The sequence below is a fragment of the Acromyrmex echinatior genome, chromosome 11 (genome assembly GCF_024713525.1).
Source record: "Acromyrmex echinatior isolate Ae372 chromosome 11, ASM2471352v2, whole genome shotgun sequence".
Taxonomy (NCBI): domain Eukaryota; kingdom Metazoa; phylum Arthropoda; class Insecta; order Hymenoptera; family Formicidae; genus Acromyrmex; species Acromyrmex echinatior.
In genome coordinates, this window is record NC_141862.1 from 13101651 (window position 1) to 13115649 (window position 13999).

The 13999-nt window shown below is 34.0% G+C and overlaps 1 protein-coding gene across 2 annotated transcripts in view; it reads left to right on the forward strand.

Moving 5' to 3' along the window:
* The window catches only part of LOC105144232 (uncharacterized), a 303924-nt gene that overhangs the window by 37690 nt on the left and 252235 nt on the right, over positions 1 to 13999 (forward strand). For both annotated transcript variants that reach the window (XM_087411508.1, XM_011052998.2), the window contains exon 2: positions 857 to 1042. In XM_087411508.1, coding sequence (XP_087267634.1) covers positions 857 to 1042 — 186 coding nt within the window. The remainder of the gene's footprint in view (positions 1 to 856; positions 1043 to 13999) is intronic.

Consider the following 13999-nt stretch of genomic DNA (forward strand, 5'->3'; position numbering starts at 1 on the left):
AAGCAAAGGAGTTAAGAATATCACGTTTATTGAGAAACAAGTTAATAGTAGACATGTAGTTTAAACAAAATAATTAACGAATTCGTAGCAATGATAACAATGTTAATATAGATTTTACTTTAAAACAATATGATCGGGGACTTTAAGTATTGACTACAAAGTTCAATGTTTATAGCTTGTTCTTTATTACTGCGAATATGTAATTTTAAGAAAATATTTATTAGCGTAACGAATTTTTGATAGATATAGGTGGTTTTTGTTTCGATTTGTACAGTTAGCTGATTTTATCACCAACGAGACGATTCCGATAAGATCACTATGCCGTTTCGTCACATCGTTATTCCTTCCGTCAAGAATACAGTTGCTGTATGTCGGAAGCGATAAGCGACAAAAGGAAAGAGAAATACTAGCTATATATTAATCTTTAAGTACCACGCGAAAAGAAATTTATGTTGATGGTTATCTCTTTTAGAAACTCATTTTGAATAATATAAGATGCATTTAAGAATTATGTGTATAAATATGTATTATAAAAAGAATATATGTAAAAGTGATCTATTCTTAATAATTAATTTATATATATTTTTAATTAATAGATTTGATTTTATTATGTATTAATCCTGTCTAATCAAGATACCATAAAGTTGTAAATCATAAGAGATAAAATGTCTATTCAAAATTATTTCTTCCTGATTTATAAAATATATTTAGTAAATTCAGCCAAGAATCTGTAATCAGGCAGAAAAACAATTGACATATTTATGGGACGACATGCACAACTTGTTATCAATAAACTGACGAAATATACAGGAAAAGCGAGTGTTTTGAATAATGTCGACTTTGCTTTTCGTTACAGTGGCCCACGTGGTTTTTCCGCCCAGATCTTCCACTTGGCACGCCGCTACCGAGTCACGTTCCAAATTCGAGTAACGTTCCTACTTCGTCGCCTCTGCCATCTAGGATGCATCTAGACGTTCCGAAAGGACTGGAGCCTCCTTCCAACAGCAACAAAGTCCATGGACAGACGCCAACGATATGCACAGTGAGTGACACGTTTGATTATTTGCGATTTGATTCTGCTAACTAGACTGGAATAATTATGCGACTGTGTCTTGTCAGTATAGAAATCTTACAAGTGACCGAATCCAAAATATTGGAAACTTGTGGCAAGTCAAAAATATGATCTATGTTTATGGCTAAAATTGTATTTAATTACTTTGATAGAATCTGAAAAGCTATAAGTTAATAGCAATAAATAGCTAAAAAGTAAATAAAAATGATAATGGCTATATAAAAATTTAAAAATCTTGAAGGGAAGAAAAATATGATATAAATGTAGATGTCGAAAAAGAGATATTTTGTCCTTCTTTAAAAAATTATATTTATAACAACGGTGTCTCAATATTTGATCAGTACTAATTACTAATAATTATTTTAAAATCTGATCGATTATTAAATCACTCAATAATAGTTAAATGCCGATAATATGCACGGTAAGCGATACTCATTCGCTCGTTGGCGATTTTAATTAATGCACAATATCGTTAGTGGCGTCGATTATTCTCGACTATAATTGTTATTAATTTATTTGACCGCAACTTTATGCCATTACAAACTGCACGAGTGCGTAAAATTGTAACGCAATTCTATCCCCGTACCGTCAGTGTCACGTTATTCAAAATAAGTGATTAAATCAATTCGATTTTTTTGCACATCTTGCGATCGCGTAACGATGACTTATGTGGGGCGAAGTTTTGCTGTCCGACAAAAACAACGCCGGTTAACTTGTTCTCTCGAGCTGGTAATAACGCATAATGAGCAGTAATTTTGTATAAAATTACACATATATTTGTATCACGCGTGTGAACGGCGACGGTAAGTTTTAGCCTTCAGACGAGGTCGATTGTCATTTGTATACATTCAATCCGATCGCGTTTGATCACCGGTCACGGAGCGAAGTAATTTTCATCGCGAACGATACAAACCTAGTACTTTGTCGCGATAGCGTGCTGACAGGTGACACCGGCAACTGAAATACGCGCTTAGCACGAAACGATATTCTCCTACTTGCAAGCTGTGATTTTGTCTTTTACGTTATAAACTATAATGCCAGTGACGTTCGCTTTGTTGACATCGAGCGACCACGATCCTAGTACTTTTTTGCTTTTATAATTGCAATTGGTTTTTTTTCGCCGCGACATCAATATCATAAGAAGAATGATAAATATACATAAACATTTCTCGTTTTTTTAAACGCCTGTTTATTGCGAGTGGTGTATAGAAATTAAAGGAATATTGACAAGATATTTGAATATAATATAGATAAATTAAAATGTTGTAGGTATCATCGTTCTAGGTATTACAATATACACAGGAAAAAAATCTGATTGCATTAATTAGAATTCTGATTGGTTCATCACAAATGTACAAATAGGATACTTACAGTTAAATTTATTAAATATTTTAGTTGAAATTACCACAAATTTGATTATTAGAATTTTGATTGATATAATTCCATTTTCAGAGATCTTCAAAATTATGAGGGGGAACTATGAGAAGAAACATTTTGTAATATTTTATATTTCTAATAACTGTGTCTCAAAAAAATGCTAAATTTTTTTAATTTACGATAATTTCGACTTCTAAACCTTGAGAAAAGCAGATAAAAAAGATATAGGTCTAATATTTTTTTAGTAAAGTTTTGTTCTACAATATAAATTGGAAAAGAATTTGATAATAACTACTAAATATCAAGTGAAACAATTTCAATCAAGTGTTCGGTCAATATAAAAATAATTTTAATGTTTTAAATGTTTAGTAAAGTATTACCACAAACATAATAATACAACTGTTTGATAACAATTGCTAAATATTTAGAAAATTAAAATTATTTTTGGTTAAATTAATCGAATATTTGATTATTTTACTTAACATTTGATAGCTATTACTAGATTTTTTTTTCAGTATCTCTACAGCTCATCAAAATTGGTGAAGAACAGTTCCAACAATTTCCTTATACAGTAAAAAAATTTGTGTATTTGTGTTGGAAACGGTCCACTCACGTTTGTGTTAACAGTTTGTGTTGAATTATTTGAGTGTTAATTTAACATAATGTGATTATGTGATTTAAAGATTTTTTGTGAAATTGATATTCAATGTTTTTTAATGTCGAAATGACACAATTTATGAGTAAACAAGTACAACATAAAAATAATGTGTTTTAAAAAAACACATAAAACACGTAAATTCTAAGACAAATGAATAAAATCCATTAATTAAACATATCATAAATGTTAATTTTCTAACAACAAAATATGCTTTCACGGTTTATTACAAATTGTGTCGATTGTGTTATCTTTCTTTGTATTTATTCTCTTACATAATATTTGTGTTACCTTCTAACATATTCATCTGTGTGTAAAATTAACTCAAAAATTTGAGTGGATCGTTTGGGACATGCGATTTATATTAAATTTAACACATTTTTTCCAACTGTGTGTCAATGTACTGTCTTTATTATCTTACTTTACTTTCAATGGTACGATTGACACCAAACTATCCCATCGACGGTTCTGTCCTCGCGTTATTCAGTCGCCGGAACTCATTTCCGAACTGGGAGGCGGATAAGCTTAACGATCGGCGACACGGCACAGACGTGCCGGTCGTATAAGTTACGGGACCGACACGGAACACGATCGATATTCAATTTACAGTTTTGTCACAACGGTATTGCGTGTGTTTCGTGGAAAAGTGGTGCTACGTTGACGTTACACCGTGGGAGTCATTCCGGCAATGCCGCTATTGACGTGGTCTGAAACCCTGAAAACCGCGTGGGCGACGAGCGCCTCGTTAGAGCGCTGTCGTGGCGCTCGTTAGCGCAGACTATGCGTCTCGTCGACCGTTACAGAGTCATTTAAACGCAATATTTAATAAAGGCACGCGTGCGAGACTCGCGGACAGTGTACCCTCCATAACTGCGCCGGGGGAGCCTGGGTCAGCTTCCTTCTCTCCTCTTCCGCCTCCTCCTCCTCCTCTGCTATGATTGTTATCTACCCGTCGCGTAAATCGCGACGCCCGGATATTAATTATCGCGCGAGATCGCGAGTAGTCGCGCCGAATGATCGATCTGGTCGCCGCGATTAAAGACGGCACTTGAGTGGGCGGAGGAGGCAATTTATATCAGCCCACGGGCGTGTATAAGTCATCACGATGTGTTTGGACGCATGTACCGTATCGAAAATAATTTTGTCTGGGATTAATTAACATTTGAAACGTGCAAAGCGATTGCAATATGTTTAACGAGTAAATTGGCTTAGATATAACAAATGACTGGCAAAAAATGTTATCAAACTACTCACAGATAAAATTTGGATTTAAATTTATTTCAAAAGAATTCACTAAGAAAAATGTTTCGATTGTATCAACAAGAAGTACAAACAAAAAACGAATTTTAATCATATAAATTATATAGAATTTCATGAATTTAACTACAAGTGTTTAATTTGTACCTATCTGGTTGGATCTATCAGAATTTCAATTAATAAAATAAGACTTTTTCCAGAGTTAAAAACTTAGTAACAATTTAACACGAATATTTTTTCGAAGATCAACTTTGCAATACGCAATTTTGAATTTTTCAAAGTTCATTTCCAAAAGTTTCCATAAAGTACGTTCCGATTTTAAGACTGGCAGCGAATACATATAATATGCAATTTTGGATTTCTTAACATTTTCGAAAGTTTTCGTAAAATACGTCCCGAGTTTAAGACTGACAGAGAATACATGCCGAGCTCGTGAAAGATCGAACAGTGTCATTTTCGGAGTTTATTTCTCCTCGTTCGTAAGTTTACGACGCGTGGAAACAGCGATCGCTCGGGCCTATTTTTATTTCTCTCATGAGTTATCCGCAGCCACTGCTGCCCTATTTATTCTCATTGTAGTCGCTCGTTGGCAGAGAGTTGTAAGGCAGCATGGTATTATCTGCGAACGTTACTATGTATTTTCCACGCGCTCCATATCGACGCGCACGGTCGCGCTAATAAATGTGCGTTTGTAAAAAAAAATTGTTCCGTTCCGAGAAACAGTTACTGCAAATTGCGACCGTGCGGAGGTACCTACCTATATATCTACTGCGTGGTTACGCGATCCTCGATATTCTATCCGGATCGTTAACGGCGATAACGCGCAGTGATTTTATTTCGGAGGATCAAGAGAGATACTCTCTTCTCTCTCTCTCTCTCTCTCTCTCTCTGTGCACACGGCTGTTCGCCGAAATTCGAAGCACGCGGCGAGCCTTAACCCTCGACTACCACATTCGATTCGGATAACATAACTGCTACGGTAAAGGAATCCAGTTCCGATCTCTGATAGAAATGGCGCAATATTTCATGCGTATGGCAAATATTGTTGCTCCGAACTCTTTATTTAATAAATGGATGGAGTTGACAGACTCGTTCCCGAGGTATAGATCCTAATTATCCGCGTTAATCGCGGAAGAGAGAATTCACTCTCTTACTTTTATCACGGACGATGATGCAGTATAGTACTCGCATTTCTGGATACAAGAGTTTGCGAGTTATTCTTTATTACGCGTGCTCGTATTTCAGTTAAATCGAGCGTCTAAATGCAGCCGGTATATATAAAAGATATCATGCGCTTCGGAAACATTTTATCTACGCGCACGGCCGAAAGTAGAATAAAAATGTATCTTATCTGTTAGAGGGTAACGAATTTATCGCAGCAGAGTTATACGGGCGCGGTTTCGAACGGGATATTTTTAGCGAGATATCGATGCAGTTAAATCGCGAGAATGGAGCTACCACTCACTACTCCTTCCATACGTTGCGAGACTCCTCGTAGCCAACAAATGTTTTAAAGTATTAGAATTTTTACGGTTATGGATTTCGTATTAAAATTGTGTTAATCCCTTAAGTCAATAATATAAAAACTACAAAGTTAATTAAAATATATCGATTAATTATTGAATATTGATATATACATTATTAGTGCGATAGTGTACTTACTGTTACTAATTAATGCATTTTATTTAACTGAGTATCAATAATTGATGTATAAGTGCAATTTTTTATACATATATACCGTTGAAAGTATTATATAGAGATTTTTTTCTCTTCAACGATCGATTACTTATTATACAAATAAATTAACCATTAAGTAAATAGCGGAAATAAACAATTAAGTATTGAAAACGTGTGAAAAACCGATTTATTAATAATACTAAGTAATTATTAAGTTTTTTTTTAATAAAATCTCTATAATTGATCAATGTTGGGGCTGTCTTAAGAAGCACTTTTTACGCGAAATTGCTTACTCATCGGCAACAATTAGTCATGTAGTAAATAACATGGATCGAACAACTGTTGACCGATCGCAACGAGAAACCGGCTTGAAATTAATGATTAAGTAACGATACCTAATCACGATTGACGCGAAAATTTCAAAGTAAGATGTATGAAGTGCAAAGTAGGTTTTGCAAGTTCACTTGTCGTACGGCATGTGTGTTCTACGTACATATACCGGTTGTTAAACTGGGACGACCGCGGGGCAAAATCTAATTGCACGGCTGCTTAATTAGATCGTTGGCACTCGCGCGGTCTCGTCGTGCCCTTCACGCCGAACTCGGTCTGTCCTTAAGATATGGATCGGCCTTAATTCACCGCGTCCACGGGATTAATCTCGCTCGCGAGTGCCGCGCTCTAAAATTAGCGCGAACGTCAATTGAGCACAGTGACTGCACGCACGCGTCGGAATATATATATATATATGTATATATATATATTAGCACACATCGATTACTTCACACATGCTTTTTTCCTCTTTCTATTTCTCTTGCTCTCTATCTCACGTGCGTGATATAAACGCGCGTAAACTAACGCCTTGCGTGGCGATCGCGGACGACTTATCGGATTCGCCGCAGGCTGTTCTAAGATGGATTTCATTATCACGAGGTGTCTCTGATCCCGTCTTGTAAACGCGTTTTCATTTAACCAATGAAATAATGGCAGTCAGCACGACAGCCGTGCTCGAATTATAGGCTTTACACGAGAGAATTGAGAATTTTATTTTTATACGAGAAAAAAGAAAGGTCAATATCGCTTTTGCAAAATATAATATTGATATCTCCGTTTTCTATTACACATGCAGCATGTAAAGCTGAATATCATTAAAATGAGAATATTACTCGCACTAACGGCATCGCATTCCATGGCTACAAATGTAATCACATTTAGCGTCGGGTAAAAAACAGTTTATGCTTGACGCAGGGTATACTAGATGGATATACTTTATTCGCGCGACAGTGAAAAAGTGACTTTTTGGTTAATAAGAACATCATCAAGATTGCATTATTTTGTAACATCCATTCGATCTGCATGGTTATCCGTATCGGCACGAGATGTTTTGCATAATGGCATCTCCTACGAATTCATTACGCGACGTATACTTTAGGTTGGCGCTAGAGAAATGCAGATTCGACGTTTAGAGCTCCCGCATGCTACGAAGTTTCTTTCTGGGATACCTTAATTTATACGCCAATAAAATGTCCGTGAGATTTGTTGAGCACGCTTTACGAGATGCTTATTGAATGTCGTACAGTGCCTCTATCGTTAAATGAGAAAACATCCGCATCCTCTTTCGACCTTCGATTTAATAGCAATGCCAATTTTTTCGATCTCCTTTTTTATTTTACTTTGTTACAATTCACGTATTTCGTGTATGAAAACCCGAGATAATTTATTTTATAAATATTAGGCAATTATGTCTATATATAGACTTCAATAAAAATAATTTTTCAAAATTAAGTGCTCTAAAGCGGTCTATATTGCAACGATCATTATTACTTGATATTGTACAACATTATTAGAAGTCAAGGAAACAATGGCAACCCAATTCCTTGAGTTATACAACATTTATTTTTAATTTTCATATATATCAAAATGTAAGTCAATCCATTTCTGCAGTTGTTTCGAAGTAAACAACGATTATATTGACACACACATGCGTTAAGTAAATAAGTAAATAAATTAAATCTGAGTAATTTAATATATTTAATATATCTTCTTGATTGAAACAATTCAATTCCATTATTTTATTAAATCTTATAGGATCCTCGTTTTATTAAATCTTATAGGATGTGGAAAACACAATCTATAGAAGGCAATGCTTTAAAGGTCTGAATCTTAAGTGCTTATATAATTCTGTGTGAATTTCTATAATACGTATATAGTCCTTTGAAACGCGCACCGAAATGATTTTATTCCATTATTTTAGTTAAATTAACGACGTATTACGAATACGAGCAGTGACGACTTATAGAAATAATAAAAAAAACAAACTGGTAATTTGGAATTTTGAATTTAACAGTGTTTACTGATTGTTCAGAGATTGTTTTGAATTGTTTAAAGGGAGCATCAATACTGTACAAAAATGATTATACAATAATAATTGAGTATCTAGAGGCCGTTTTGATACAGAATGTGATACATTAGAAGGAGACGAGGAAGAATTTTCATGGCGTAACGTGCTCGGCCGCAAAATAAAACGGTATGCGTCTCGTTATTAGCTATTCGACCGGTGACGGACAAAAAACGCAATAATTTCATCGGTCGGCCTTAACGACGAAGCCGTGACGACAAAAAGCTCAATCTATCAAATTGTCACTGGCCTTTCTATTCCATAGCTCCGCGCCTTCCCTAATAAGCAATCTTCTCGGGGACCTTACCGTAAACCGCCATCCACCAGCTGAATGGATTCCGGACCGGTACCGACCGACCATCTTCGATCGCAGGGCCGGTTTCTTGCTTCTTCGACGAGCTCGCCGCGAGTCTTCGGTTACAATTTTTCTGAAAATATTGATTTGGTACACGATCAGTTTTAAAGACGACAAAAAGGACTTTATGGTTAGTGTTAATTAACCGCGGGATATACATGCATCCATAACGGTTTTCTTCCTCACTAATAAGTAATTTTAAATAGCGTTAAAGAGTCCTGATAAAACATTGACACAAAACATTAATGTAATACACGCGGAAATAAACACATATTTCAGAGATAATTATTTCTACGTTGAAATATATTGTACATATTTTTGAAATACGATCTCGAGCCTATTTAATTTAATTCTTTTTTGGTTCGCTGGATACTTTCATGGACCAGAAATCTCCTGACGTGACGCCTTCCGTGCGGCTGATATTTAAATCCTAAGTACTCGCGCTCTCCAATTTACTTTTAGCCGTGCTTTGCGTGCGCGGGCCGCCGTCCCTGGACATACACATTACACAGCTAGGGTGTTCTCTCGGAACATGTACACTGGCTACCAGATGCCAGGCACGAATCGACGAGAACCGCTCCGTTCCGCCGCGCCGGTAGTCGTCATCGCGCCGTCGTCCGAAGACGGACAACCGGCGGTTAATAACCAGCCGATTTTGTTGTCCTCTTTTGCGGCCGGCGAGCGTTGCGGCGCAGCGCTGCGCGGCGCGGCGCGATGCGGCTCCGAAGTCACTTTGCTAATAAGTCATTTGCCATGCTGTGTTGGATGTCGCCGCTTGCTTATGAAGGCGTCCCTTCATGGCGCGCGCACAAAAGGATGTTTCATTAACCTAAGACATTTTATCGCGGACAGTTAATTATTTCCAAGAAGCGATACACGGAGTGTTGCGTGGGGCGCCGCGGCGCTCCGGATTTTATATTTCGCTCTCTTTTCCATACCGATCGCCAAGCAAGACAAGACGACAATGACAGCTGGTTGATTGGTTATTGCGGTCGGATTTTGGCGAGGCATAAATTTTATCCTCGCGTTTATCTTCATTCAATTCTTCGAATAAATTGGAATAAATTTGTTTTCGGGGATATCGCGATACATGTGTAAATGTAATCATAAAAGCTGTTCTGTATTTCTTTATAGTGATTCAAGTATGTCTCAAACTACGTTACGTAAGCAATATTATTAGAATACTGTTAGTTATCAAAGGAGCAATGTGTAATTCAATCCGTTGAGTCAAAATCATTCCATTTCTGTTGTTGAATGGCTTGCTCTTTGGAATGATATTTGACTTTAAAGAATGAAAATTGATCTTGAAAAAGAATAGTTTCTATTTTCAATCTTGAGTGGAATTTCACTCTTTAGAACGAGATTCACTCTAAAAATTTTAGAGAGTAATTTCAAAGTAAACGATCATATTAGCGGTCATATTAACATTAATAAATAATATAAACTTAATTGATAAACTTGAATCAAAAATCTATTTCTTGTTATATAATTATAACAAATGTGATTTATAAATCAAAATTTAATAAAAAAAAGAGCATCAAACCACAGCACAAGATATTCTTTGTGATATTTAATATATAATTACATTAATAAATAATTTAAATAATTTATATTAAATTATTTATTAATGTAATTGTATATTAAATATCACAAAGAATATCTTGTGTAATTTTATGCTCTTCTTTTTATTAAATTTCTATTTCTTGTGTTACAAATTATTCAAATTCGTTCGTTTTAGTTAAATTAATGACATTGTAGTGTCGACCTACAGAAATTATTAAAAATAACTTAAATTGGGTACAATTTGACATCATGAATATAATCGTGTATCAATGTACAATATATTTTTCAACGTTCACAATGCAATGCACTTTTGACACTGTGCCTTTAAATTCTCGAAAGATATCATTCATAATAGGTACGCTAGCGTGCGGTATTCCTTTACGAGCGTAGAGGGAACTTCCCAGTTTGAGGGAAGGCAAAACTAATCTGCAAAGAATGCGTACAGCATTTTCACGTAAAAGATCTTTATTTCCCGGGTGGACGAGCTTAACGACGTCGGGATCTCGGCGAGACGGAACCGATATGCCGAGGAGGCAATAAACAGGTCGCACTTGCACTGTGCGCGAGTACGTCAGTCTCTTATATTTTCCGATGCTGCGTCGAGCGCGAAGACCGCTGTTTGAAATCCACCTGCGAAAGCAGCAGCAACAGCGCTGAATTTAATCGCGAAGTAGAACGGCTTCTCGCGTTTTTACAGACGCAAACATAGAATCGCGGTGGTCGCGGGTCGTTAGCGACTGTCTGTTTTTACTTCCTCCTTCTATATAATGCGCAATCGTTTTCTTACGTTTCATCGTCTGGATGGGAAGCTTCTCTCGATTGCCGTTGAAGTTTTTCTCATTTTAAATTTAATGTCTCCCGTGAAGAAACATAAAATATATAAAGAACTTTTATTGTGTATTTTTTATTGTTGCGTTTTTATCAAAGAACCCAGTTTATACCGGTCTTGATAGGGGTTTAATAAACGAAGTTTGAAACTTAATTTAATATTCGTAACGTCATATTTATAATTATGATTTAATCAAGGAATATTCTGCTTTTTTTGCGATTTAATAATAAGTGTATGTATTAAAATATTTTCTGAATTTTAATTGAATTGAGAAGAAATTGAGTATCATTCATGTACCTAAAAATGACTTAGAAAATAAATTATCTACTTGTATAGTAGAATATTTAATAGCTTTTTAACAATTTAAATTTGAAAGTATAATAAGAAATTAAAAAATATTTACTTGTGTGCGCAAAGCGGAATAATTATGAAAATAATGAATTACTTTATATAAAAATATGTTTTCGATCGAAGAGCAAAGCTTATTTTCCAAATAAACATTGAATTTAGCAATTTCTTTTAAACACATAATAATTAATCGATCACTCAAACCTTTATTAAATAAAATATTTGTCAGTGTAAAATGTAGGTATTTCCATTTCTATAAAATTATTATTACAACTACTACTATAAAAAATACTACCATTATAAAAAATTACTACTATAAAAATACTAGTCTTTCTGTGAGGAATTTCCGCAGTTAAAAACAAGGTAGCGTATATATCAAATATTATATTCATTCATGTTTTTCTACTGGTATTAGTAAAATAGATATTAATAAATATACTTCACATACAGAAAACTTCGTTTTGTAAATGTGGTATAAGATCAATATGCCATCTATTTTCAACTTTTTCATTTTGAAGATTTTATTTTTTAATAAATGATCAAATGAAAACACCTTCAGATATTCTTACACCATGGTTATATATAAGTTAAACTCTGTTTCATAATACACATGTATATACCTACATGTCAATTAGATAGATACACTATGGGAAATAATTCGAAATAAAAAAGGAGCACAGTATATGTGCAATTATTTCTTATTATGTTATATAATTAAATATTTCATACTTTTGGCTGTTGACACGCGGCGCTCGATGCTTGTGTTTTGCTTTATAATAGTGTCGCACTATTATGTGTACATACAGTACACATCATTACCTTGCGTTATTATCGCGCGGTATGGTTGAGCCCAACAGCAGCGAAGCGAGATGTTGCATGTATCGTCATAATTCCTCGAAATGTGATCGAGAGTATTGAGAAATACGAATTATTAGCTTACGCGATTATTTAAATCTTATGATTGATGTATAGACTTCGGCTATATTTGTCGCTTATTGAAAGTATTTCGCGTGGTTTATTCGTTTTAAGAATTGTGTACTTTCGTAGTTTTCGACTTAGCTTTTTAATTAAATCTCCGACTTTCTAAAAAAAATTTCCAGCTAACATACATGTACAAAATTTTGATAATCTTTTCTGTTTCAAAAGCGTCGATTTTCTTCTAGTTTTTGGAAAGATATCTTTGATCAGTTGGGAAGGATTAGATCTTTTTAGAGAATGCATTATAAAAAACAATATTTATAATATAAATTTTTATAATAGCAATCGGTCTTCAACAAGACTACGGTTGTCTTGGAGAGTAAAATCGTTGATGATTTTTTTTTTAGACAACATACTACGAGGAAGTTTTAATTTTGACAATTTTAATATTATAATCATTGATCATTTCAAAAAAAAATCGTCCAGCAAGAGAAGTGATCTCCAATGAAACACTAGTAAAAAAAAGTTGACAATCATATTTAAGACAAAGAGTTATAAATTGTTATTTTATTGCAAATACTCATTTTTGGATCAGTTTTAAGTACAATCTTAAGATCGTCATAAGACAATCAGAGGGTTGTATTAACATCTTAAGGCATTATTTAAGATGGTCTTAAAGTAAGACGAGACTATGTGAATTATATTGCCCTATATTATTTCATTGAGTTAATAAAAAACGAAAAGGAAAGGGCTACGAGCCAAAGGTTTATCGTTATAAATTAAAAATTGAAAACGTTAGTAGATAAACATATCATTTAGTTAAAATATAAAACTTTAATTTGCCGACAATAACAAGACAAACGTTTCAATCCCTATTGGATTATTATCAATGTTGACAAAAGTAAAATGGTGAAAATATTATAAAGAGAAATATATAAAAATTATACTTCGCTCTCTCACGCAGTATTAACGCTGTCAATAATTTCGCTCAATTTGCAGTAAATATTGTAATTAGAATGTTGGTATTGATAACATTGTATTCTTCTGATTATGTGGAATATAGACGCATAATTATTGTTTCTGTTAAAAAGTACAAGTACCATAATGTAATAAGAAATATAACTGACACACACACACACAAACAAGTAATAAAGATAAAAAAGAAATATAATGTAATAAGAAATATATACTAAGAAACATTAATAGGAATTAAAATTGTGTAATATACAATCATATATTATATTAATTTAAATTAATTTAGTAGCAGCTAAATTAAATGAGAATAAATACTCGATAGATGTGTATCACAATATAAAATATATTAAACATCGTCTATTCTTAGACAATGCGATGAGAGTGAAAATAGAGTCATATCTCTTCGATATTCAGAGACAATATAAAATCACATTCAAAGCAAGAAGATTGATGCGGTAAAATAGAAAGAAAAGAGAATATAAGAAGAAGAAAAAATAAATTTATTCTTTGTCTTGTTTGTTATTGCCAACAAATTGCAATTTTACATTTTAATTAAATTTATTTATTACCAATATTGT